This window comes from Microtus oregoni, unplaced genomic scaffold, assembly GCF_018167655.1.
Source record: "Microtus oregoni isolate MIOR12 unplaced genomic scaffold, Mior012 000056F_ref0000123, whole genome shotgun sequence".
NCBI classification, from domain to species: Eukaryota; Metazoa; Chordata; class Mammalia; order Rodentia; family Cricetidae; genus Microtus; species Microtus oregoni.
The window spans coordinates 8334220-8361097 of NW_024543832.1; the positions used below are offsets into that span (position 1 = coordinate 8334220).

At 41.5% G+C, this 26878-nt stretch overlaps 1 protein-coding gene and 1 non-coding gene across 5 annotated transcripts in view; both read left to right on the plus strand.

Moving 5' to 3' along the window:
• Positions 1-26878, plus strand: part of Chd8 (chromodomain helicase DNA binding protein 8) — a 73225-nt gene that overhangs the window by 44453 nt on the left and 1894 nt on the right. For 2 of the 4 annotated variants that reach the window (XM_041638836.1, XM_041638837.1), the window contains exons 9-37: positions 117-234; positions 1683-1766; positions 3816-3953; positions 4937-5058; positions 5200-5443; positions 6554-6730; positions 7588-7731; positions 7928-8183; positions 9160-9370; positions 9525-9720; positions 10825-10992; positions 11367-11546; positions 11685-11795; positions 12694-12890; positions 13121-13320; positions 13401-13581; positions 13657-13746; positions 14662-14765; positions 15841-15970; positions 17904-17979; positions 18657-18711; positions 18882-19089; positions 20446-20654; positions 20744-21457; positions 21656-21807; positions 22035-22337; positions 24098-24211; positions 24374-24553; positions 24876-24992. In XM_041638836.1, coding sequence (XP_041494770.1) covers positions 117-234; positions 1683-1766; positions 3816-3953; positions 4937-5058; positions 5200-5443; positions 6554-6730; positions 7588-7731; positions 7928-8183; positions 9160-9370; positions 9525-9720; positions 10825-10992; positions 11367-11546; positions 11685-11795; positions 12694-12890; positions 13121-13320; positions 13401-13581; positions 13657-13746; positions 14662-14765; positions 15841-15970; positions 17904-17979; positions 18657-18711; positions 18882-19089; positions 20446-20654; positions 20744-21457; positions 21656-21807; positions 22035-22337; positions 24098-24211; positions 24374-24553; positions 24876-24992 — 5179 coding nt within the window. The remainder of the gene's footprint in view (positions 1-116; positions 235-1682; positions 1767-3815; positions 3954-4936; positions 5059-5199; positions 5444-6553; positions 6731-7587; positions 7732-7927; positions 8184-9159; positions 9371-9524; positions 9721-10824; positions 10993-11366; positions 11547-11684; positions 11796-12693; positions 12891-13120; positions 13321-13400; positions 13582-13656; positions 13747-14661; positions 14766-15840; positions 15971-17903; positions 17980-18656; positions 18712-18881; positions 19090-20445; positions 20655-20743; positions 21458-21655; positions 21808-22034; positions 22338-24097; positions 24212-24373; positions 24554-24875; positions 24993-26878) is intronic. The other 2 variants (XM_041638838.1, XM_041638839.1) reach the window with 2 other exon arrangements.
• Positions 16506-16615, plus strand: LOC121438721. Its single transcript, XR_005973109.1, has one exon. It is a non-coding gene; the product is annotated as a small nucleolar RNA U6-53/MBII-28 (small nucleolar RNA).

The following is a 26878-nucleotide window of genomic DNA, read 5'->3' on the forward strand; positions in this document are numbered from 1 at the left end:
ATTTGCACAGTTCAAGTTTTAAGACATTGGCCTAAGCTGTCTTCTGTTAAAGCACACATTTGCCCCACCTGTTGCTGGTTTCTCATGGCGTGATTGGCTGTTTCCACCCACTGTAGCTCCTACCTGCACTGTGAGTGGGCAACTATCTCCCAGCTGGAGAAGGATAAGAGGATCCATCAGAAACTAAAGCGGTTCAAAACAAAAATGGCTCAGATGAGACACTTCTTTCATGAGGTAATTAGGACTCAATATTGACTATTACTTTCTACTTTCTTATGAGATGACAGGCTCTTGTATCCAGGCTGTCCTCAGACTCCCCTCTCAAGGGCTGCTATTACAGAGCCGTACCCATCACATGGCCTTCCCTTTCTTTCCTGGCACAAATTAGTTACCAGGCTATCAGCCTCTGCAAAAGATATGCTTGACTTGTGTGCATGAGTATAGAATTTTAATTTTGATTATTTAATTGGTACCATTCCATTGTTTTATTGGGTTTGGTTACAGTCTGTTAGAGAGGTATAAAGTTCAGCACTGTGAGATTGTGATAAGTCTGTGCGTGGAGGATTTTCTGGAAGACGATAAAGTAGCCTGATCCACACTCAGCTCTCTTCTCTCCTATACTGGTCTTTTAACTTTCAACTATCAGCTGTTTCTTTAGATACAAACAACTTTCTCACTAAGAGAAAACTTGTTTTGTTGAGACATTCAGGCTGACTTACTGTGTAACTCTGACCTTAAACCGCCTTTCCCTCTGAGTGCTGGGTCATAGTTTATGTGTGCTGGAGATGTGATCCATGGCTTTTTGTGCTGAACAACATTCTGTCAACTGAACTTCATCTCCAGTCTGAGAAAACTTTTAAAAATCAGATTTCTCATGTAGTATTGGTAGAAATACTAATAAAGGAAATTTAATTTCTTATATCTAGAATTACTACTAATTAATTAAGCAAAGAAGCTACATAAGCAAAGAAATGTGTCCATTATATTTAACAATTAGAAGTTTTTCATGACCTTGACTTGTAACTGTATTATACAAGCATAAGGGAGAGTGAAAAGATGCCACCAATGGAGGTGATAAAATCCCTGTAATCTGCTCTGCCTCATTTAAGGCCTTATTACTCTAATAATGAAAAGCTATCTCTAGTTCTTGTACTCCTTTGCCTTCCCACTATATTCTCCACCAATGGAGGTGGCATCTTTGTGAAACACTTGGGAAAGCTCAATAAAGCAGAGCAGAAAGACAGTTTCAGAGTGATAGTCAAGAAGAGGCATTTGTTTGCATTATGAAATATAATAGAGCAAGTTTATATGTGTTGGTGACTAGTTCAACAGATAGAGAGTACTCAGAAGACCAGAAAGCATCCAGAACATCCAGTAGCCTGTTAGGGAGAAGAGATTCTGTGTCTGGTAACAGTAAGAAATAGATTTATAGGTTTTGTTTGTTTTTTGAGACAGGGTTTCTGTGTTAGTCTTGGCTGTTCTAGAACTAGCTCTATAAACCAGGGAAGCCTTGAATTCACAGAGATCCTCCTGAGTAAAATTTATATATTTTAATGCTATGAAAAATACACAATTCCAATTAATTTATTTTTTTAAACTTGTAAAGATGAAATAGAAAGGTATAGCTAGGTTTACTGGCAGTGATTTTCCTCCCTTACTGTTTGATTTCATAACTCACCTAGGATGAAGAACCCTTCAATCCAGACTACGTAGAGGTTGATAGGATACTGGACGAGTCTCACAGTGTTGACAAGGATAATGGTGAGGTGAGTTGGGCATGGAGAAACATGAGAGACTTTCTTCAGGTTTCTGCTGGTTTGCTTGCCAATCCTTTATTTTTCAGATGTGGCCGAAAAACCAATTGGACTGAAAAGGTATTTCTGAGTTTCTTTTGTGGGATTCTTAGAATATAGTGGGAAGGCAAAGGAGTACAAGAACTAGAGATAGCTTTTCATGGCTCTTAGAGCTCCATTTGCAAGTATAGAAGAGCTACTCACTGTGGTCTCTCCCTTTCCTTCAGGCTGTGTGGAGACCCTGCACACTAATCCTTAAATCAATGAGTATAAAAACACTCCACAGGTTTCCGGCTTTCTGTATTTCCTGAACTTACCATTAGTTCAGTACATTTTTGTTTGTTTGTTTGTTTGGTTGGTTTGGTTTTTCAAGACAAGGTTTCTCTGTGTAACAACTCTGGCCACCCTGGAATTTGCTCTGTAGACCCAGCTGGCCTTTAACTCAGAGACTCACCTGCCTCTGCCTCTTGAGTGCTGGGATTAAAGGCATGCGCCACCACTGCCCAGCAATTTAGTAATTTTCATTTGTCATTTTGGACCATTTTGGAACCTACAGTTCCTGTTGTATAAATTTAGACTGAAGGTACAAGATATGTATTTTCAAGTTTGTTTTCTGGGAATATTTCTTTCATAAACTGTTTGGGAATCACTGTACTAAAACTTCTATAGATTAGTGAACATATTCTGTTTATGGTCATGTATTTGAAGTTTCCTTTTTCATTTTCCAAAGAGTCACACTTGATCTAAGCCAAAAATGAACTCACCCCCGTCTTAAATTATATCTACATGTCAGACTTCCTTTTCTTCTAAAATGTTCACAAAGTTTTTATGGCCTGTTTCAGTGACCAGGAGAGAATAGATTTCTGTTCAGGCACCAATGCTAAGTGGTAAGCTAGGCTTATGAGCTATGAGATTCATTCCCACATGTCACTCCCAACAGGATCTGTGAGTCAGTCCTCCTTCTGTGACATTGCAAAGTTGTTTTCTCAGACTTCAGAGGAACTCAGATAGGACCTTAGATACTCAGGGCCTATTAATGTTTTAATGTCTAAATAGTCTACTAAGTATAACGTATATAATATATGTCCTCCTCAGTCTTTTCTACCATGGCAGTCTTATGTTTCCTGTCACCGTACTTAGCCAAAGTAACTGGCCTTATGTTTGGACCCTTTGAAATGTACAACTGGTGTGCTGAAAATGTTCTGGCCTTTTGATATTATAGTTAATGTTCCCAGTATTTGACAGTAGTATTCTGTGAATTCATTTCCCCCTCTCCAAAGTAGGTTTGATTTCTATTTTTCATTAGCTAACAATAGAAATAAGTATATTATTTAGAAAAAATAAGCTGATATGCTAGAAACATGTGACTTGTACAAAAGGTTTTGGATGGAATGGCTCGAGTCACCACGGTAAAGAAAGAGCCATTGGATCATTTCTGTTTGAAACACATACACCCTAATGGGAGCTGTTTCAAGGAGGAATCGTGAATTCATAGAGATTCCTATGAGTGCACTCTCCCAAAAATTTTTGTTCAGGGTTTCTTTGTGCCCTTTCCTGCCTAGCGCTTTCCTCTGTAGACCACACTGGCCTTGGACTCAGATAGATCCTGTGTGCTGTGATTAAAGGCATGGGTCACCACACCTGGCTATGCCTGATCTGTCCAATTGTACCTGCTTTATATAAGCCTATAATGGAAATACTTTTGCAGGACTGAATGATCATCTTTTTAATTTTATTTTTGTGGTCCCTAGAATCAGACCCAGAGTCCTCAGCATACTAGGGCCAGCACTCCAGCCCAGCAGTGACTATCTTAAATTACAAAAAGAGAAGAGGTATTGTCTCCCCTTCTACAGTGGACACCTATAGAATAGGTCTCAGTTGGAGCTTCAGCATTTCTTCCTTGAGCGTGTGGTTGTGGGTTCAGCCTGGTGTTTTCAGCACCTATGGACGAATACCTTGACATCCCGTATGAGAGTCCGGTTCCTCCCTTTAATCAGCTGCTTTGGCTTTGCTCTCTCCCAGCCTGTCATCTACTACCTGGTGAAGTGGTGCTCTCTGCCCTACGAGGACAGTACATGGGAGCTAAAAGAGGATGTTGATGAGGGCAAGATTCGAGAATTTAAGCGGATCCAGTCAAGGCACCCAGAACTCAAAAGAGTGGTAGGTTCATGTGGGTGTCGATGATAAATGTGCTAATGGAAAGGGTTGTTATTTCAAGGCTTTATTTTTTTCCCTACTTGCAGAAGTTTTTGTTAATTTAGCTTTCTACAGTGAAAATTCTCTAACATGTAAAGAAGGGTTGACTAATAATGTACCCATCCTTTATTTATTTCCTTTTTTAAATATTTATTTACTTTATGTGTATGGATGTTTTGTCTGCACACCAGGAGAGGGCATTGACGCCCATCCTTCTGTGGTTATAGACAGTTGGGAACCTCCACGTGAATGCTGAAATTGAACTCAGGACCTCTGGAAGACTGGCCAGTGTTCTTTACTTTTGAACTATCTCTCCAGCCCCCTAAATTTCTTTTTTTCTTTTTTTTTAAACAGTTATTTTATTTATTTATTATGTATATAGTGCTCTGCCTGCATGTATCCCTGCAGGGCAGAAGAGGACACCAAATCTCATTACAGATGGTTGTGAGCCACCATGTGGTTGCTGGGAATTAAACTCAGGACCTTTGGAAGAGCAGCCAGTGCTCTTAACCACTGAGCCATCTCTCCAGCCCCCCCACCCCAAATTTCTTTTTTTTTTTTTTAATTTTATTTATTTATTATGTATACAACATTCTGCCTCCTTGTATGCCCACACGCCAGAGGAGGGCACCAGATCTCATTACAGATGGTTGTGAGCCACCATGTGGTTGCTGGGAATTGAACTCAGGACCTCTGGAAGAGCAGCCAGTGCTCTTACCCTCTGAGCCATCTCTCCAGCCCCCACCCCAAATTTCTTAAAGTAGTTTCCTGGGTTCTTCCTAAGTTACCCAGTGGGCATTCTTTCCTTTAAAAATAACATGCAGTCATAAATTTAAATGTATTTCACAGATTATAATCCAAGCAAGTTTTTCATTTGATTGAACTACTAGAATTAGTAATTTTATAAGTGTCGCTGCACCACTAATTCAGATTTTTTTATTTTTTAGAATCGTCCACAGGCAAGTGCCTGGAAGAAATTGGAGCTGTCACATGAATATAAAAACAGGAACCAACTGAGGGAATATCAGTTAGAAGGAGTCAATTGGCTCCTCTTCAACTGGTATAACAGGTAAAGAAAAGTGATCTTATAGCATGTAAGCTTAGTCTAGGAATTATTCTTATATATATTTTTTCCTAGGTAAATTCTTTTCATTAAGATGATAAATTTTTGACATATTCTTCTCTCCTGTTCCTACCTCGAAATCTGCAGGCAGAACTGCATCCTCGCTGATGAAATGGGATTAGGCAAAACCATTCAGTCGATTGCCTTCCTGCAGGAGGTATATAATGTAGGCATCCACGGTCCCTTTTTGGTCATTGCTCCCTTGTCCACCATTACTAACTGGGAGCGAGAATTCAACACGTGGACGGAGATGAACACGATTGTGTACCATGGCAGCCTGGCAAGCAGGCAGATGATTCAGCAGTATGAAATGTACTGTAAGGATTCTCGGGTGAGTGGTATGTCTTGGGAATGTTGTGCGTAGTGAACGTAGGCCTACATACCTAGTATTTCAGGGGCTGCTTAGGAGTTAAAGATGTTTTCTGAGGCTCTCTGTGATTTAAGGTCTTCTTTTATGCAATAGTGGGCCTGGACTTAGCTGTTTCTACCCGTGAGTCACTGGCCGTTCTGATTTCACATATGAATGCATCATTCTGATGAATTGGTTTCTTTGCTTGAGTCAAGTTCTGCAGTGCAGCCTGGCCTGGCTTTAGCTCCCTGAATACCGAGATGATAGTTAAGCACCACGATACCCAGCTGGTACATGTAATTTAAGTAGAATTTTAAAAGCACTGATGAGTTTTAAAGTATTTTTCAGAGTGATAAACTTACATGTGGTAATAAACTTAAATACAATTGCCCTTTTTTTTGAATGACTGAAATTTTAATAGGTGCTTTTTCCTGAAGAAAAAAATTTTGAATCACCCATTTTGTATAATTAATTATTTATTGCTGCTTTTTTATGATTTTTATCTCTAAGCTAAATTTTCTCATATATTATAGTTCTTAATTTTGTTAAAATTATTTGAATTTTAGGGTCCAATATTAACATGTTCTGTATTAGCTATTGCCACTTGTATTTTTTTATTTATTGTAGTGGTTTTGAAATAAGGGCTCCATATGTAGCCCAGGTTGGCCTCAAACTGTGCTGCTATTGCCTCAGCTCCCTGAGTCAGCTAGGTTACACGGAGCTACCTGGCTCGGCTTCCACTTTTCCCTGTAGTATGTTTTAGCATTGCTCAACATCTTGTGCACCTCATTGTTAACCAAGGAATGATCTAAGACAGATTTACATTAGCTAAGCATGCAATAGTCAGAAATATCCAGCTCCACTCAGTGAGGTAGGCATGTTATTCTTTTCAAGAAGCTGAATCTGTTGAGAAAAGTGCATATCACGTCTGTGATTTGGCACTGACTGTTGGGAATATAAACAGTGGCAGAAGTTGGTAGTAGTGCAGTTGTGCTGTGTAAACTTCCTTAAGTATGTAAGGAAATGCAGAACTCTGCAGGTGGGCACGTGTTTAGGAGGTGCCTCTTCTGACTGCACTGGTTTCATAATTAGGGTCGCCTCATCCCAGGTGCATATAAGTTTGATGCCTTGATCACCACTTTTGAGATGATTTTGTCAGACTGTCCTGAGCTTCGTGAAATTGAGTGGCGCTGTGTTATCATCGATGAAGCCCACAGACTGAAGAACCGTAATTGCAAGCTACTCGATAGTCTGAAGCATATGGACCTGGTGAGTACTCCAAAGTTACTTATACACACAGACATCTGAAATTTAATCTAACTTTCCTGTGAAATGAAAACTGCCCTAGAATGAAAACCCATATTAGAGGGCCTCTGAAAGTCATAAACATTATAAGTTTTAGATTTGAAAATTAGCTATAAATGAGTGCTTCTTAATCATGAGGTACAGTGGGAAGGTACCTTAGTTACCTGTCCCAAAGATTAATATTTAAAACAACAACTCTATTTTTCATGATTCTCTGGTTGAGCCTCTTGGGCCACACTCAACTAATATGTTCTCCTGGTGGTCTTTCCTGGGTCACTAATGTTGCTGCAGCTGACAGTTGATAGTAGTTATATTTTGGAACACTTAGGTTATCTTACTCCTGGCCTTTCTTCTTCTAGTGGGCCAGATTGGGTGGGCTTCCTTACAGACTGACCCCAGGGAGAAGGGTCAGGTGGAGTGTGGAGCCCTTGAACTCCGACTCCAGTGCATTCTCTTTGTCAGGCCAGTCACAGGGCAGCCTGGGTTCCAGCGGGGAGCCTTACTGGGAGGAATTACAGAGAACTAATGACCACAAAAACAGTCCACAGAGGAGCGAATTAGGATTTCTATGTTAATGTGGAGAGACATGAATTTGGATAGTGTAATCTGAGTTACTAGTACTTTATTTGGTTAAAGTCGGTATTTACTTTGTTTTAGTCTGTCAGATAAGGGCATCTCCTAAATAGCTTTGTAACTGAGTGAGCAAGTAAAAGAAAAGTTAAGGCAGTAATCTGACCCATGATGGGGTCATAGTGTCGATAAAACTCAACTGACTGCATGCTTGGTGGATCTCTCCAAATCCTCTGTCTTCTCCCGTACAGGAGCATAAAGTGTTACTCACAGGAACACCACTGCAGAACACTGTAGAGGAACTCTTCAGCCTGCTCCATTTCTTGGAGCCTTCACAGTTCCCTTCAGAATCAGAGTTCCTTAAGGATTTTGGAGATCTCAAGACAGAGGAGCAGGTAAGAAATCTGTCTGATGAGGTATTAACTCATAATCTACAATCTTCAGATAGTAGAGAACTAATTTTGTTTCATGTTGTAATGTAATCCTATTGGTTTCTTTTTTCTTTATGATGTAATGTGATATTTGTTTCTTTTTCCCTTCTGATATAATGTAATGTTAGTGGTTTCTTTGTCTCTTTATAATGAACCACAGGTTCAAAAACTACAGGCCATTCTCAAGCCAATGATGCTGAGAAGACTCAAAGAGGATGTGGAAAAAAATTTGGCTCCCAAACAGGAAACTATCATTGAAGTAGAGCTTACCAACATCCAGAAGAAGTACTACCGAGCCATTTTAGAGAAGAATTTCTCCTTCCTTTCCAAAGGAGCAGGTCACACCAACATGCCTAACCTGCTGAACACGATGATGGAGTTACGCAAGTGCTGTAACCACCCGTACCTCATCAATGGTGAGGGCGCTCTAGTCCTGGACAGTGTGGGGGGGTGCGTGTGTGTCTGTTGTGATGGGGGCTGGGACTTGAGTGAGGGCAACACTGTGGAATCGTCTCTCCTTCCACCTCCATGTGGGCTATTGGGATCACACTCGGGTAGCCAGGCTTGCGAGGCAGGCACCTTTATCTTTTGAACAATCTTGCTGACCATTCTGATTATTTCTATTTCCTTGGTTTTACAAAAAATTTCCCGAATTAAATAGGATTTTTTTATGTAGAATTTCATGAGTAAGGACTCAGATTATTCTGCATTCTGGATAAATGTTCTTACTGGTACCTCATAATGAATATTTTCATGGGGAGGTGATTGTTTGTTAATAATAGTAGGTATGTTCCAGTTTGGTCATTGTCTATGAAAGACCTGTCTTAATTAACATGCTTTGTATAGCAGAATAGAGAATTAGCTTGGATATAAAAGTTTGGAACTTTTTGTGAGAAATGCTGCTATTAATGCATTTGCTGCATAAGCATGAGGACATGAATTTGCATTCCCTGTACCCATATACCAATTTGTACAATTTAAGTTACCGCACACCTGTAACTTAAATGCCAAGGGGATTGTGGGTGTGTCAGCTACAAGCCTAGTTCTCTGTGTTCACTTTGAGAGCCTCTGCCCAATAGACTGTGACAGAATGGTAGAGCAGAACCTGCGTGTGTGTGTGTGTGTGTCTGTGTGTATGCGCATGTCTGTGTGTGTGCGCACGCGCGTGTGTCTGTATGCGTGTGTGTGCGTGTGTGTGTGTCTGTGATATGCGCATGTCTGCGTGTGTGTGCGCGTGTGTCTGTGTGTGGTGCGCGCTAACAGAGGGAGGAAAGAAGGGTCAACGATCATACTGCTTTTTACTTTGCTTATTTATCTCAAGCTGTTATGTTAAATAAGACTTTGTATGTTCTCACTTATTCACGACTTCACCTTTGATTATTATATTTGTAGGTGCAGAAGAAAAAATCCTGATGGAGTTTCGGGAAGCTTGCCATATTATACCTCAAGATTTCCACTTGCAGGCCATGGTTCGGTCAGCTGGCAAGTTGGTTCTTATTGACAAGTTACTTCCAAAGCTTAAAGCTGGGGGCCATAAAGTTCTGATCTTTTCCCAGATGGTACGCTGTCTAGATATCCTAGAGGATTATCTAATCCAGAGGAGGTAAGAAATGAGTCATGATAAAATGTCTCTATATCTTCATAAAGCTTCAAGGATAGTTGTTGTGCAGTGGTAGAATGTTTGCTTGGCACATGCAGGACCTTGGCTTCTCTGCTTAACCACTTTTTCCCTCTTGATATCCACCCATTCTTACCAGGTACTTATATGAACGAATTGATGGGCGAGTTAGAGGCAACCTTCGACAGGCTGCTATTGACCGCTTTAGCAAGCCTGATTCAGACCGCTTTGTCTTTTTGCTGTGCACCCGTGCTGGTGGACTTGGTATTAATCTTACAGCTGCTGATACTTGTATTATCTTTGATTCAGACTGGAATCCACAGAATGACCTGCAGGTAAAGGAAATTATTTCCTTAAAAACTACGTGCCAAAAAAAAATTAATAATAATAATAGTAAGCCAGGCAGTGGTGGCTCACGCTTTTAATCCCAGTACTCAGGAAGCAGAGGCAGGTGGATCTCTGTGAGTTTGAGGCCAGCCTGGTCTACAAGAGCAAGTTCCAGGACAGGCATCAAAACTACAAAGAAACCTTGTCTAGAAAAAAACAAACAAACAAACAAACTATGTGCCTAATCCAAGAGATTTTTAATAAATCACGTTCTCTTAGAAAGACTCCTTTTTCAAGAAGAGGAAATTATTTACCTAGAGCTGGTAACTTGGTCACGAGTCAGCTAACATCTGTAGGGAATCTAATACTGAGTGGAGGCCATGGAGGCTGTAGTCAGCTAACATCTGTAGGGAATCTAATACTGAGTGGAGGATGTGGAGGCTGTAGTCGGCTAACATCTGTAGGGAATCTAATACTGAGTGGAGGCTGTAGTCGGCTAACATCTGTAGGGAATCTAATACTGAGTGGAGGATGTGGAGGCTGTAGTCGGCTAACATCTGTAGGGAATCTAATACTGAGTGGAGGCTGTAGTCGGCTAACATCTGTAGGGAATCTAATACTGAGTGGAGGATGTGGAGGCTGTAGTCGGCTAACATCTGTAGGGAATCTAATACTGAGTGGAGGCTGTAGTCAGCTAACATCTGTAGGGAATCTAATACTGAGTGGAGGCTGTAGTTTCTGTTTCAGCCGCTGCTGTGGCACAAAGCCAATAACAGATGGCATGGAGGTGAATGGTCTGTGTTTCAGTCAGATTTCATTTATTATTCCTTTTCATGAGAGATAGGCATACAAACTAGTTTGCAGAGGTGGATATGGTGGCTCACATCTTTAATCCCAGGCAGAGGCAGGGGGTTTCTGTGAGTCAGGACAGTGTCTCCAAAAAAGAAAAGGAAAACGGAAGAAAGAAACAAAACTAATTTGCTGACCCCTGTTAAACAAGATGGGGCAGAAATTTCTTTCTGAAATTTTTGGTTTGGGATTGATTTCATGGCTCTTTATGAGTGTGAAGAACTAAGACTTGATATTATGTGCATCTTTGCTCTTTTAACCAGGCCCAGGCACGGTGTCATCGAATTGGACAGAGCAAAGCTGTGAAGGTTTACCGACTCATCACTCGTAATTCCTACGAGAGAGAGATGTTTGATAAAGCTAGCCTCAAGTTGGGATTGGATAAGGCTGTGCTCCAGTCCATGAGTGGTCGGGATGGCAACATCACTGGAGTAAGTCTGCAGATACTTTTGTGGGGTCCCGGTAATAGAGGGAGATAAACAGCAATTGTTTTAGAGGACGCTTGTGTGTGTTTATGTGCATACAGAATTTGTGTGTGTTTATGTGCATACAGAATTTATGTGTGTTTATGTGAATACAGAACTTGTGTGTGTTTATGTGCATACAGAACTTGTGTGTGTTTATGAGCATACAGAACTTGGAGGAGCTTTGTGGAGTCAGTTCTCCTTCACCCTCATGTGGGTTCTGGAGGTCAAGTGCAGAGCGCCAGGAATTGGATAGATGATCATTTTTTAAAGTAGAATAAAATGTCGACTATTCTTTTTTTTTTTTTTAAGATTTTTATCCTTGTCTTTTTTCCCCCCAGATTCAACAGTTCTCCAAAAAAGAGATTGAAGATCTCTTAAGGAAAGGCGCATATGCCGCCATAATGGAGGAAGATGATGAGGGTTCTAAGTTTTGTGAGGAGGACATAGACCAGATCTTACTAAGGCGGACCACAACCATCACTATTGAGTCTGAAGGGAAAGGGTCCACCTTTGCTAAGGTCTGTGGTAGATCCTCCGTGGGCAGGCAGAGATGGAGACAGCAATCTCCAGGATTTAAAGATTTTTAAATACTTTCTAATTTCCCTTTGTGTATAAAAGATTGTAATTAACTTTATTCTGCCTTTATTTCTCCCTAGGCAAGCTTTGTTGCTTCTGAAAATAGGACAGATATTTCCCTGGATGATCCAAACTTTTGGCAAAAATGGGCGAAAAAGGCAGACCTAGACATGGATCTGCTGAATAGCAAGGTGAGCTTATCCCTCCTTTGAGTGGGAGGCTATATTGTAGAAGGCAAAGTACTTTCATTTTCTATTAGTTCCAATTCTTTAATGCTAATTAAAACTTATGGTAAAGGGGCTGGAGAGATGGCTCAGTGGTTAAGAGCGCTGCCTGCTCTTCCAAAGGTCATGAGTTCAATCCCCAGCAACCACATGATGGCTCACAACCATTTATAATGAGATCTGGTGCCCTCTTCTGGCCTGCAGGCAGACATTCAGACAGAATACTGAGGATACTGTATACATAATAAATAAATAAAATCTTAAAAAAAAAACTTATGGTAGAATATTATATACAAAGTTTATAGAACCGTTCTCTACCAAGGATACACTCTAAAGAAAGACACTTACATGTTGTCTTGGTCATTGCTCTTTAGCTGTGAAGAAACAGCACAACCATGGCAACAAAGCAAAGCATTTAATTGGTTCTTGCTTACACTTCAGAGGTTGAGTCCGTTAGTGTCATGGCAGGAAGCATGATGGTACACAGGCAGACATGGTAGCTCAGAGTTCTTCATATAAGATCCAAAGGCTGCAGGAAGACAAAGACATAGGGCCTGGCTTGAGCTTTTGAAACCCTAAAGCCCACCTCAAGTGACATACTTCCTCCAACAAGGCCACACTACTGCAGCAAGGCCTTGTGCTCTGATCCTTTCTAATAGTGCACTCGCTGGTGACCAAGCATTCAAATCTGTGATTCTGTGGGGCCATTTTTATTTCAACCACCTTTTCCTTCCTGAGCCTTGTAGATGGTTTTACATGCCCTAAACTCTTGAGTACTTTCGTAACTTACATTCAAGATTATGTCAGTTCATAAGTGACCTTGCCTGTGAGCAGACCAGAACAATATCTCTCGCTCTTTATATAGAATAACTTGGTGATTGACACGCCTCGAGTGCGGAAACAGACTCGACACTTCAGCACTCTGAAAGATGATGACCTGGTTGAGTTTTCTGATTTGGAAAGTGAGGATGATGAGCGGCCGCGTTCCCGAAGACATGACCGGCATCACACCTACGGGCGCACTGACTGCTTTCGTGTGGAAAAGCATCTCCTGGTATATGGGTAAGAATGCAACTGGCCAAGCAGTAGAATACCTGTGCTGACTGACTCCTGACGCTGTTGCCTTTCATATTGGAGGATGTGTCCCAAGAGGCAACATGTAGAAACACTACCTTTGAGGGAGCTTCTGTTTTCCACTTTCGGGATGATGGCAATTCTGGGAGCCAGGATAATATCACTGAATTTGAATCTCTCCAAAAATATATGTGTTGTTGCCTTTCCTGTTTTGTTAGTTGGGGACGTTGGCGAGATATTTTGTCTCATGGACGCTTTAAGCGACGCATGACTGAAAGAGATGTGGAGACAATATGCCGTGCCATCCTTGTGTACTGTCTTCTGCACTACCGTGGGGATGAGAACATCAAAAGCTTCATTTGGGACTTGATTAGCCCTGCTGAAAATGGCAAGACAAAAGAATTGCAGAATCATTCAGGTAATTATCAACTCCTACCCTTTTGTCTTTCTACAAGGTATTTAGTCCTTTTCAGTTGTAAGGGTTTTTCTCAATCCAAGTCTTTGATGTCTCCCCTTTCCCAGGTCTGTCTATCCCTGTGCCACGTGGGCGTAAGGGGAAAAAAGTAAAGTCACAAAATACTTTTGACATTCATAAGGCAGACTGGATCCGGAAATATAACCCTGATACTCTGTTCCAAGATGAGAGTTATAAGAAGCACTTGAAACATCAGTGTAACAAGTAAGAGTGCTGTTCAGATAAGTCCTCATGAAGGCTTGCTACATTGTTGCTAAGGTGTCTCTTTCTCCCTTTTAGGGTACTGTTGAGAGTAAGGATGCTGTACTATCTGAGGCAAGAAGTTATTGGAGACCAAGCAGAGAAGGTGTTGGGGGGTGCCATCGCAAGGTAAAGTCCCTTTAACATTCACTCCTATATCTGTCCGTCCATCATCCATCCATCCATCCATCCATCCATCCATCCATCATCTATCTCCTATCTATCTATCATCTATCCATCCATCCATCCATCCATCCATCTATCGTCTGTCTGTCTATCTGTCTATCTATCTATCTATCTATCATCTGTCATCTATCTATCATCTATCTATCTATCTCCTATCTATCCATCCATCTATCTATCTCCTATCTATCTATCTATCTATCTATCGTTTTGTGTTGTGGAGAGGAAAGGGATATGCCATGACATGCTTGTGGCACTCAGAAGACAAATTGCCAGCATAGTTTCTCTCTGTGGGTTCCAGGGATTGAACTCAGGGTGTCAGGCTTGGTAGCAAGCTCCTTCACCTGCTGAGCCACCTTGCCAGCCTCTTTGTATTCATGTACTCTTTCATGTTATTTCCTTCCTTGCTCCAGGAGTGACTGGTTTGCTTACTTCCTCCTGTACTGTCTTTGAGATATGAGCCATTAAAGGCTAGGCTCACAACCAAAAATATAAGACATATCTAATAATTAAAAATCTCTGTATCAGGCCTTTAATCCTGTATTTAGCACAAGTTCATAGAAATATGGCATAAGCATAATCATTTAAAGTAATGAATAAAGCAAGCAACCTTTAATAATCTTTCCTTTTTTTTTTGTTGTTGTTGTTGTTGTTTTTCGAGGCAGGGTTTCTTTGTGGTTTTGGAGCCTGTCCTGGAACTAGCTCTGTAGACCAGGCTGGTCTCGAACTCACAGAGATCTGCCTGCCTCTGCCTCCCGAGTGCTGGGATTAAAGGCGTGTGCCACCATCGCCGGGCTTTAATAATCTTTCAAGGGATTATCACTTCTATTTCTAACATTGCTTTACTGACTTCACATTTAGTGAGATTGACATATGGTTCCCAGTAGTGGATCAGCTGGAAGTTCCAACAACGTGGTGGGACAGTGAAGCTGATAAGTCCCTGCTCATTGGCGTCTTTAAGCATGGTAGGTACCCTCTGCAGTATTGCTTTTCTGTTAAAGATGTGTCACAAAGTACTTGTGGTGAGCAATTCATTCAAATGTCTGTAACAGACTAGTTCTATAATGAAATGTTCAAGGAATTCCAGATAGATGATTAAAGGCAGGGAGCCTCTCTGTCTTCTCACCTCCCTGTATATTGTAGGATCGATATTAGGATTCTACAAGTCAAAGCAAGCAATATATGTCAAGTTCTGTTAATAATAACCATACTTAATTTCAGTGACTTTTCTTATGTCTCACTTGTCTAAAGATTTAGTAGTCTGAGGTAGCAGTGAGTACTAATTTCTTATCAGGCAAAAATTGATAAGAAATTCCAGGATTAGAGTCAGTGAATATTAGCTTTATCCTTTGATGCACTGGAATGAATTTTTTAAACATACTCTTTCTGTTTACTTCCTAAAATAAAATTACTTAATTTACATGTTCTTTAGAAATGTAATGGGCTAAGAAAAGTTGTGAACAAGCCAAACATTAGGTGGTGCATCCCTTCGATCCCAGCACTGGAGTGCAGACACAGGCAGATCGCGTGTGTCCAGACATTAGGTGGTGCATCCCTTCAATCCCAGCACGTGGAAGGCAGACGCAGGCGGCCAGGGCTACACAAGGAGATCCTAGTTAAAAAATTAATTAATTAATTAATTAAAAGATGGGCATTTGATTTTCTAGCAAGACACAGAAGTTTAGAGTTTAGTATAAGTACTCACTGGGAATCTCTTTACTTTCAGGTATGTTTCTTGTTCTTCATTTGAGAATGTGTGATAAAAATCATAAATTATTAAGCTATTTTCTTCATTTCTGTACTAAGAATAGTAATCTAAAAATTATTAACTGACTCTATAGACCAGTCACCTTAAGATGAGTTATGTATTGTTATTGTCAACCAGATGAAAATGACAAAAGTTATAAACACAGTGGTATTAACACCTATCCAAGTTAATATTTGTTATTCTGACCAAAGCCATAGTCTAATAATAATAACAGTATACAAAATAAATACAGACATTGGAATTTCTTCAATCTGTGTCCCTTGTTCTTCTAGGCTATGAGAAATATAACACCATGAGGGCAGACCCGGCCTTGTGCTTCCTGGAAAAGGCTGGCAGGCCAGATGACAAAGCTATTGCAGCGGAACATAGAGTGCTAGATAATTTCTCTGACCTGGTGGAAGGGTAAGCATTGGTGGTGCCTTCACTTGGGTCTGCTCATTGCTGCTTGTGCTGATTCTACCTAACGCTAGCCTGGGCTGATGAATGTTTTACTCTATTTTTGTTTTTGTTTTGAGACAGGGTCTCATAGAGTTCTTTCATAGGTCTTTCTGACGGCCTGGAACTTGCTCTGTAGACCAGGCGCACCTCAAACTCAAAGATCCACCTGCCTCTCCCTTCCGAGTGCTGGGATTAAAGGCGTGCACCACCAGACTCAGCCCATCACTGAGATTTAAGATGGTGGTTATACTCATGTGTGACAAGTTCTTACTAAATTATAGGACCAGCAGATTGGACTCTAGACACTGGCCTTAATCACACATTGTTGTAACTGCAAGTGAAAATCTGTGTTCTTCCCAGAAGGCTTACACAATAATCACAGTATAGCTGAAGTAACTGGGAAGATAAACTAATTCTATTGGTTCTCATAGGTTACTGATATGGCAGAGCTTTAGACAGTTTGTCATTTCCCATGGTATCTGAAACATCTGGGGACATGTCCTGATGATGAGCTGCCATGCTAATACTGAGTCACCAAGTAGGGCAGTGTTGCCCTGGTTTGGGTGCCAGTGAGTTTAACAAAACTTCTCACATGGAGACCTGAGGGACATGTTGCAAGGATGGGTTTTGTTAAGGGCTCTCTATAAATTTCTGCATGAGCAAGACTTGATGACTGACTACATCTTCACTTTGGTTTGTAAAGGACTAACAAAAGAAATGTATTTATTGCAAATCATTCTATCACCCTTCTGCTCAAGAGCAAAGTAGAGAAAATTAATACATTGTAAAAAAAATATGAACATTGTTTGGAGAGATGGTATCTTAGTTAGTGTTATTATTGCTTTGATGAAATACCATGACCAAAGCAACTTAGGGAGGAAAGGGTTTATTTCAGCTACAATCCCATAAAACAGTTCATCATCAAAGCAGTGAGGGCAGAAACTCTGTATACAAAGCAGGAACCCACAGTGGACTGGGCCCTCCTCCACCAATCACTAATTTTAAGAATGTCTTACTGACTTGCCCACAGCCCAGTCTTGAGGAGGCATTTCCTCAGTGGAGCTTCCTCCTTTCAGATGACTCCAGCTTGTGTGAAGCCAACACCAGTGGCTCAGTACTTAAGAGCACTTCCAGCTCTCTCAGGGGGTGCAGATTTACTCACAATTCCCTGAAGCTTCCATTCTAAAGGATTCGACATCCATCCCAACAACAGACAGGCACATAGTACACAAACATACATTGCTTAGGCACTCACACATACACATAAAATAAATCTTTGAAAAAACACAAACCATGCAAAAACAATAAATGGTAAATAGTTGTGAAGGAGGGAGAAGTAATTAAACAATAAAAAGAGTAAAGAAAAGGGAGGATGGATCAAAATATTTGACTTACTGCTAGCTATGGTGGCAGGTAGTCTGGAAGCTTGAAGCAGAAAGATGCTTGAGTCTGTCCAAAAAATTAGGACTACAGAGATGGAGAGGTGGCTCAGCACTTAAGAACACTAGTTGCTCTTCCAGAGGACCCAGGTTCAGTTTCCAGTACCCAAATGATGTCTAAATACTGTATGTAACTCCAGTCCCATGTGCGCCCGGCACACCGCACATAATGCACAGGTGTGCATATAGTTAAAACATCCATACACATAAAAACCATTCTAAAAAATGGATAAAAGTGTTTTGTTTTTCTAAGTCAGGAAATTTTGATATGTGCTTTGTTAAATTACAATTATTTATTCCCTCAGAGCAATTCTTAACATAAGCACAGTTTGAATCCTGGCCCCCATTCCCGAAAGCATGAGATTAAAGAGTAGTCTTTGCTGGCTTGTATGTTTGGTCAGATCTCCTTGTGATAGCATATATATTGTTCTATTTTCTTTGTTTCTGGATAATTCTAGGATTGACTTTGATAAGGATTGTGAAGATCCTGAATATAAGCCACTGCAGGGTCCCCCAAAGGACCCAGAGGATGAGGTGAGAACTTCTTTAGAGTGTAGCTTTTATCTGATAGTAGGTCTTATCTCATTCTCTGAACCTTGAAGTATATCATTCTAATTATACTTGAAGTGTGTTAATTATGCTAATGCATCTGTGTATGTGGGAAGTAAATCAACTTTTAAGAATTAAACCACAAGTGCTCGCAAGGTGACTCAGTGGTTAAAGAGCACCGACTGTTCTTCCTAGAGGACCCAGCTGTATAACTCCAGTTCTAGACGCTGTGATTCCCATTCCTGGTCTGCACAGGCAGCAGGCACACGCACAGTGCACACACATGCGGGCAAAGCACCCATACACGGATAATAGAAATCAGTCTTAGAATAACAGAATGTAACTGATGACAAGGATGACAGTGCCAGCTGAAGGACATGGGTGAGCTGGTTCGGAGGAAGTGGGATGCAAACTGGGCGTTAATAAGTGTTATTCAACAAATTCCCAATCCTGGAGTCTCACCGTTATCAAGAACTAACTGTTTGGGTTCTACTTGTTCTTTTCTTTGGTTGCTTCCAAATTTTTGTGAGAGTTCCTTTCATTAGAAATTTTTCTTATCCCTTGGTGCCCCAGAAGGACATACACAAGAAAGTGATTTCAGAGTGCCAACTTCTCCCCTTTCACTCCCCTCTCCATCCTGTGGGGTGGATCTCCTTCTCTAGGGTGATCCCTTGATGATGATGGATGAGGAGATCTCAGTCATTGATGGAGAAGAAGGTAAATTCTAGATCAAACAGCCTATTTTTGTAAGGGTTAGGTTGGGGGATTTTTGACTACTGTCTTATGCTGGGATATCTAAAAGCTTTGCCTTTTCATGGGTAGAAACACAAGTATCATTTCTACTCTTCTGTCTGTACCTCCTATTCATTCTGCTTTGTTTCCCACAGCCCAGGTGACTCAACAGCCAGGGCATTTATTCTGGCCTCCGGGCTCTGCCCTAACAGCCAGGCTCCGCCGCCTAGTCACAGCCTATCAGCGCAGCTACAAGAGAGAACAGATGAAGATAGAGGCGGCAGAGCGTGGGGACCGGAGACGCCGACGTTGTGAAGCAGCCTTTAAACTCAAAGAAATTGCAAGGCGGGAAAAGCAACAACGGTATAGCATAGCTAGGAGTTTGGACTGAGCTCTAAGTTTGTGGTCAGCTGTGGGCCTGTTCTGAGAAGTATGGCAGGAAGGATTTACTTGAATTCCCTAGACGGATCATCCTTTCTGCCTTCCTCTCGAACTAGTACTTAGGGTTTTGCTATGGGCTGGGGATACAGCTCAGTGGCACAGCCCTTCCTTCCATGTGCAGAGTCTTAGGCTCTAAAATCCCTTCTACTGATATTTTAAAAGAAAACCAATTCACTTAGGTTTAACAACCAAAATGATAGGAAGATGTCCTGTGTACTTGTTCTTTAAGACTCTTTTTTATTGTTTTTATTTTTTAAGTATCTGTGTGTATGTGTCTGTGTGAGTGAATGCCACTTGTTTATAGCTTTCGACGGAAGCCAGAAGAGGACATTAGAAGCAGGAGTTTCTGGCAGCAGTGAGCCACTCCATGCAGATGCTGGGAATTGAACTCTGGTCCTCTGCAAGAAAAGCAAGCACTCTTAACCACTGAGCCATCTCGCCCCTCTTTACTTTTTTTTTCTTCTGTGGCAATGTGGCCCCAGCTGGCCTGGAACTTAACAGGTAGACCAGGCTGACTTTGAACTCACAGAGGTCTGCCTGCCTCTGCCTCCTGACTGCTGGGATTAAAAGTTTTACCATCATGCCCAGGAAAAAGCATTTTTAAAATTTCATTATGCTTGTAGGAATGATTGTTTTGCTTGCATGTATGTGTGACGTGTGTGCCTGGTACCCAGCAAGGTCAGCAAGGGTTGCAGATACCCTGGAACTAGAGTAATGGATTGTTGTTAGCTGCCAAGTGAGTTCTGGGAACCAAACCTCTGTGAAAGAGTCAGTACTCTTAACCACTAAGCTGGCTCCTCAGCCCTTCCTTTCCCTTCTTTTCCCTTCCCTTCCCTTACTTCTTTCTTTATTGGTTTTTCAAGGCACAGTTTCTCTGAAGCCTTGGCACTTATCTAGAACTAGCTCTTGTAGACCAAGCTGGCCTCGAATTCACCTTTTTTCTTTATTTTATTAATGACGATGGAATTCATTATGGAAAGGTTTTAGTATAGTTGTAAACAAAGGGACTGAGCAAGAAAGAGATGGGCAGAGGCATGATAACGAAAGGACCGTCGTATATACCCAGTGGTTGACCTCCACTTCATCTCACTGTGTGTTTGCCTAAATCATCTTCCCCTTCACTTGATAATCCTATATGTCACGTAGTTCCTCTCATTACCTCTTTTGGGCTTTGTTAGTTTTAGACTTAATTTCTGTATTTTCTAGTATTCTAAATCAGCCTACATAATAATCGGTTTTCCTGTGTTGTGATCAATGGTTTAACTCTTCCTTCCTTAGGTGGACAAGGCGTGAGCAAACTGATTTCTATCGAGTAGTGTCTACCTTTGGTGTAGAGTACGACCCTGACAACATGCAGTTTCACTGGGATCGCTTCCGCACTTTTGCTCGACTGGACAAGAAAACAGATGAAAGCCTTACCAAGTACTTCCATGGCTTTGTGGCCATGTGTCGACAAGTGTGCCGCCTTCCTCCAGCTGCTGGCGATGGTGAGATTGTAGAGTCTGTGGTAAACGGGGCTGTGTTGCTAACAGATCAGCCTTTGGCTAACTTCTTTTTTCACCTTTGTCTCTTGCAGAACCCCCAGACCCTAATCTGTTCATTGAGCCCATTACTGAAGAGAGAGCCTCGCGGACCCTCTACCGTATTGAATTGCTTCGGCGCTTACGGGAACAAGTTTTATGCCACCCCCTTTTAGAAGATCGGCTGGCATTGTGTCAGCCTCCAGGTCTTGAATTGCCCAAATGGTGGGAACCTGTCCGTCATGATGGGGAGCTTCTACGAGGGGCAGCCCGCCACGGAGTGAGCCAAACAGACTGCAACATCATGCAGGACCCAGACTTCTCTTTCCTGGCTGCCAGGATGAATTATATGCAGAACCATCAGGCAGGAGCGTCAGCTGCGTCCCTGTCGCGATGCTCTACTCCACTGCTGCACCAGCAGTGTCCCTCACGCACTGCCTCACCATCACCCCTGCGCCCAGACGCTCCTGTGGAAAAGTCACCTGAGGAGACTGCTGTCCAGGTCCCCAGTCTGGAGAGTCTGACTTTAAAGCTAGAAAATGAGGTGGTGGCTAGGAGCCGACTCGCCCCACAAGACTATGAAATGCGTGTAGCCTCTTCGGATACAACCCCTTTGCCCCGAAGTATTCCACCAGTCAAACTGGAGGATGAGGAGGATTCAGACTCTGAGCTGGACTTGAGCAAGTTGTCACCGTCGTCCTCTTCTTCATCCTCATCCAGCTCCAGCTCCAGCACTGACGAGAGTGAGGACGAAAAGGAAGAGAAGTTAAGTGAGTGCATGGAGCAGGCTGTAGGCTCCCTCCCTACCCTCTGCTCCTTCCCTTTTAAAATGCATCCTCTTGAGAGAGTACAGTTTTTACTTGATAAAATGTCATAGTACATCTATTATTTGTTGGGCCTAGTTCACATAGTATCATTCCAATTTAACACAATCATCCTTGCTCACACATGCTGTGTGTGATCTCTAGCTGCTGACCGGTCCCGTCCGAAGCTCTATGATGAAGAGAGCCTTCTGTCCCTCACTATGTCCCAAGATGGATTTCCAAATGAAGATGGAGAACAGATGACCCCTGAGCTGCTGCTGCTGCAGGAAAGACAAAGAGCCTCTGAATGGCCCAAGGTACCATTCTCCTATCTACACACACAGGAGATGGTGTTGCTCCTTTGGTTTCTCCTTTGTTTAGCATTGCCTATGTTTCTATGAAACACTATAGTTTATTTAAGGATGTGATAGAATTACTTCCTTTCTGTCTTTTCATTGTACCTGGTATAACAATGGCATGACCGTGGAGATGAGGGTTGCATACTATTCAGACTCTTAAAGTATTTTTTTTTTCTGTCATTCAGGATCGTGTTCTGATAAACCGCATTGACCTCGTCTGCCAGGCTGTACTCTCAGGAAAATGGCCTTCTATCCGCCGGAGTCAGGAAATGACAACAGGAGGAATTTTGGGGCCAGGCAATCATTTATTAGACAGCCCCTCTTTGACCCCAGGAGAATATGGGGACTCGCCGGTCCCCACCCCACGAAGTAGTAGTGCGGCTTCCATGGTAGAGGAGGAAGCATCTGCAGTCACCACAGCGGCAGCCCAGTTTACCAAACTTCGCCGAGGCATGGATGAGAAGGAGTTTACGGTTCAGATCAAAGATGTAAGCTCAGCATAGGAGTTGAGAAGTAGGGGAGGACCTGCAACTTGATAACTAACTTAATTACTAGAATATAGGACTTGGGAGGTAGGGCAAGTGGAGTACATGTGTAGACCATCCTACATAGTGAGACTACCGTCTCAAAAAAAAAAAAAAAAGGTGGTAAACACCGTAAAAATCAGAGTAAACTTAGGGAAAATCTTTTATTTTTTTTAATTTATTTATTATGTATACAATATTCTGTCTGTATGCCTGAAGGCCAGAAGAGGGTGCCAGACCTCTTGGGAAAATCTTTTCATAAAGAAAGGATGAGCCTCCTGAAAATGAAATTAAAAGATATCATAGGTTGTTTAATTAGAAATCATTTTTTGGGGGGGAAATGAATTAAACACAAAACTTTCAGAAGGCTAAATTCTAGTTCTGAGCCTGATTGTTTAAGTGTGAAAATAGATTATAAGAATGCTGTTCAAATCACACCTGAAGATTTTGAGACATTAAAACAAAAAAATTATTCTTACTAAAATTCTAAAATTGTTTTTTATCTTATATATGGAGATTTCTATTTTTCCTGGTTACCTAGCCTTATGAACCTTACTGAAAGGGGGAAAAAAAGTGCATTAAATTAGTATTTAATAAGAACAGGATTTTACCCATAATGACCTGCTATGCTGATACTGGACAACAGTTCTTCAGTGTTTTAAAACTTAAATTAGCTGTTGTGATCATCTGGGGGTAGGAGGAGCACAGAGCCAAACCCAACTGACAGATCTGCAACATAGGAGCTGAGCCAGTTTTAAGAGCCATGAGGCCTTTCCCTGAGACTGTGTCTCTTAGGGACTACTGAAGCTACAGCTAGCTGGGCATGGTGATATGCACCTTTAATTTCATGTCAGAGAGAGACAAGAGGATGTCTGTGAGTTCAAGATCAGCCTGGTCTACATAGTAAGCTTGAAGAAAGCAGTGGTTCTTAAACTGTGGATCATGGCCTTTTTAAGGGGTTGAATGGCTCTTTCACAGGGATCACCTAAGACCGATGGAATACACAGATATTTACATTATTATTCATGACAGTAGCAAAATTATAGTTTTGAAGTACCAATGAAAATAATTTTATGGTTGGGGGTCAGCACAATGTGAGGAACTGTGTTAAGAGATCACAGCATTAACAAGGTGGAGCACCACTGATACAGAGACCCTGTCTCAAATTAAAACAAGAAAGAGAAAGAAGCTACACCATAATGTCTCGCCAACATTACTGCCTAAACATGAGCCAATCGAGGGTGACAGCAAATAGACATGCTCCCATGAGAGGGGGGTGCTCTCGAGGCCTCGCCCCCAGACAAAAGAACTACAGACAACTAAAGATGGCTGCGAATGGAGACATTGTAGTTCTCACCACCAGGTGCACAGTGACCGGGCATCCAATACCAAATGTCAGCCCTGAGAAACAACAATTAGTGAAAAATGAGGCCATGAATTTGAAGGAGAATAAGGAAAAGTTTACAGGAGAGTTTGGAGGGAGGAAAGGGAAGAGGGAAATGATGTTAATATATTATAATCTAAAGTCTAAAAAAGTAATTTTTAAAAAATAGAACAAAAACTGCATGGGGGCTATTAGTTGAAGATAGGAAGTCTAAGGAAAGGGTTTCATTGTGTATCTGATTTCTATTCTTTGGTCATCATTGAACCATAGGATAGCCATTAGTCACAGTTTATTATAAGAACATCGATGTGATCTCTCGGGTGGGCGCTTGTCTCCACAGGAAGAAGGGCTGAAGCTAACATTCCAGAAACACAGACTGATGGCTAACGGTGTGATGGGAGACGGACACCCACTGTTCCATAAGAAGAAGGGGAGCAGGAAAAAGCTGGTGGAGGTGAGTGGTAAGGAACCAATTGCCTCGTGAAAAAACTACCTTGTGACTAGATCATTAGTAATTGATGGCATTTGGGATTGAGGTCCCATTGGCCCCGACTCCCTTCCCTCCCCACTCACTCCACAGAGTATGTGCTCATGGGGGTGGATTCTGGGTTTGCAGCTGGAGGTGGAGTGCATGGAGGAGCCTAATCACCTCGATCTGAACTTGGAGACCCGGATCCCTGTCATCAATAAGGTGGATGGTACTTTGCTGGTGGGTGAGGAGGCCCCTCGCCGGGCGGAACTGGAGATGTGGTTACAGGGTCATCCAGAGTTTGCTGTTGATCCCCGATTTCTAGCGGTGAGTGGAGCTCCATCTAGCTAGATCTCTTGGTATTTAGGTGTATGAGACCAAGAAATCATGCCATATTTTGTACCAGTTTCTGCATCTGCAAACTAAGAATGGGAACATCCAGTGTTGTTTCCTTGAATTATTCTGAGATTCAAAACACTGTAATATCCAGGGACTTGTTAAAACTAATCCCTTACTAAGTGTTCCTGTCAAACGATTACACAGACACCCTCCCCGTTCCCTCTAATGGCAGTTTCCATGGCGACTGATTTTGAGTTGTTTATGGTCAGACAGACACTCCTCTAGGGTAATCAGCTCTTTTCTATTGCAGTATGTGGAGGAACGCAGAAAACAGAAGTGGCAGAGATGTAAAAAAAATAATAAGACAGACTTGAACTGTTTGGGAATGGAACCAATACAGCCTGCCAACTCTAGAAATGGGAAGAAGGTGAGAGCATAGCACTTTGCTCCTGCTTCCTGACATGTCCTCTGTACGGTTTGAGTAAAGTTACCCTGAGTTCAACAGAGAAACTTTATTTATTGATGTTTTCAGCTGTAGTACTTTTGGTGTTAAAGGAAGCATCAAGGCTCATCCTTGTCTTCCACAAGACAAGGACTTTTTTTCAAGTCCTTTACCTCTTTCATAGTTGGATGTTTTAAGCTCAGAATAGTGGTGTGTATACCTTTAATTCCAGCATTTGAGAGGCAGAGGCAGGTGAATCTCTTGAGTTTGGGTTCACCCTGAACTACATAGAGTTCTAGACCAGGCAGAGCCACATAGTGAGACCCTGTCTCCAAAAAAAAAAAAAAAATTACGGGGGGGGGGGTGTTTTTTAGATTAAACCCACTACCTTAATATACAATTAATTGGCTTGAGTAGTTGCTACTAAGAAAAATAGTTATGGGAGATTGAGGATCACTAATAATATGTCAGTAATAGAAATAGCATAGGAAACCACATTTTATGACTGCTCATCTTCATGTATGTCTGTGTGTCGCCTACACGTCTGATTCCCTCAAAGGTCAGAAGGGGGTCAGGTTCCCTGGGACTGGAGTTGCCGACCACTGTGAGCTGTTGTGTGAATGCTAAGGATCTGGTCTACGTCCTGGAGCAGCCAGTGCTCTCTCTCCAGACCCCAAAACAGATTTTTCAAATTAATACCAATTTTAATCAATGAGACTCTTTCATACCAAACTTATAGACCATTTGGTAGATTAATTGTGCATCTTTTCTTTTTCCTACCAAAACATAACTCTGTAAGTTCCTCTTTATCATGCTTCCCTTAATCTATATAGTCTATATGTATATATGTGTGTGTATAATAATTATACTATACATTGCGTGGACAGTTTTTTTTATTTTTTTTTATTGAGCTCTACATTTTTCTCTGCTCCCCTCCCTGCTTCTCCCCTCCCTCTTCAATCCTCCCCCAAGGTCCCCAAGCTCCCAGTTTACTCAGGAGATCTTGTCTTTTTCTACTTCCCATGTAGATTAGATCTATGTAAGTCTCTCTTAGTGTCCCCGTGTACAGTTTTATATGTTATATATTGCTGTGTGTAGTATAATATATACTATAGTTTATGATACATATATTATTATAGTAATTTTCAAATATAATGTTTAGATTTGATCGTGTACATTCAGTTTAACCTATCAACACTTCGGGCTGGTGGTAAAAGTGCTTCCTGCTAAGCTAGCCTGATAACCTGTTCAATCCTCAGAGTACAGATCACAGTGGAAGGAGAGACCAACTCCATAAAATTGTCCTCGGGCTATCCCCAAACTCCTAGGCCACAGTGATCCTCCTCCCGCTATCTCCTCAATAGCTGGGACTGTAGACATATGTCTCCTTACCAGGTGCAATTCTTAGTTCCACAGTTCTTACCTCTTAGTCTAAAACTGGCAGCAATTCTAATGCTACATTATTCCTGAGACCTGCAGGAGTCTAGGCATTATTGTAATCATGTGTTAAATGTTCACTTTTCCGGGTTAAAAGGGTGTGTTCTACGTCAACTGTTAAGTTTGAATTTTAAACCTTGAAATATCCAGAGACTCAGGTACCTAATGTATGTGCTTAATGTAGTTCATCCCATGTGGTGCTTGGGACAGTAGCAAAACAAAGTCTAAGGTAGTAGGTTCTAGCCTTATTGAGTATAACCAAATTAAAATATCTAGGGCAGGAATTTAAAATTAGGCCGAGGTAAGATTTTTTTTTTAAATATTTACTTATTTATTTATTATGTATACAATATTCTTTCTGCGTTATGCCTGAAGGCCAGAAGAGGGCACCAGACCTCATTACAGATGGTTGTGAACCACCACATGGTTGCTGA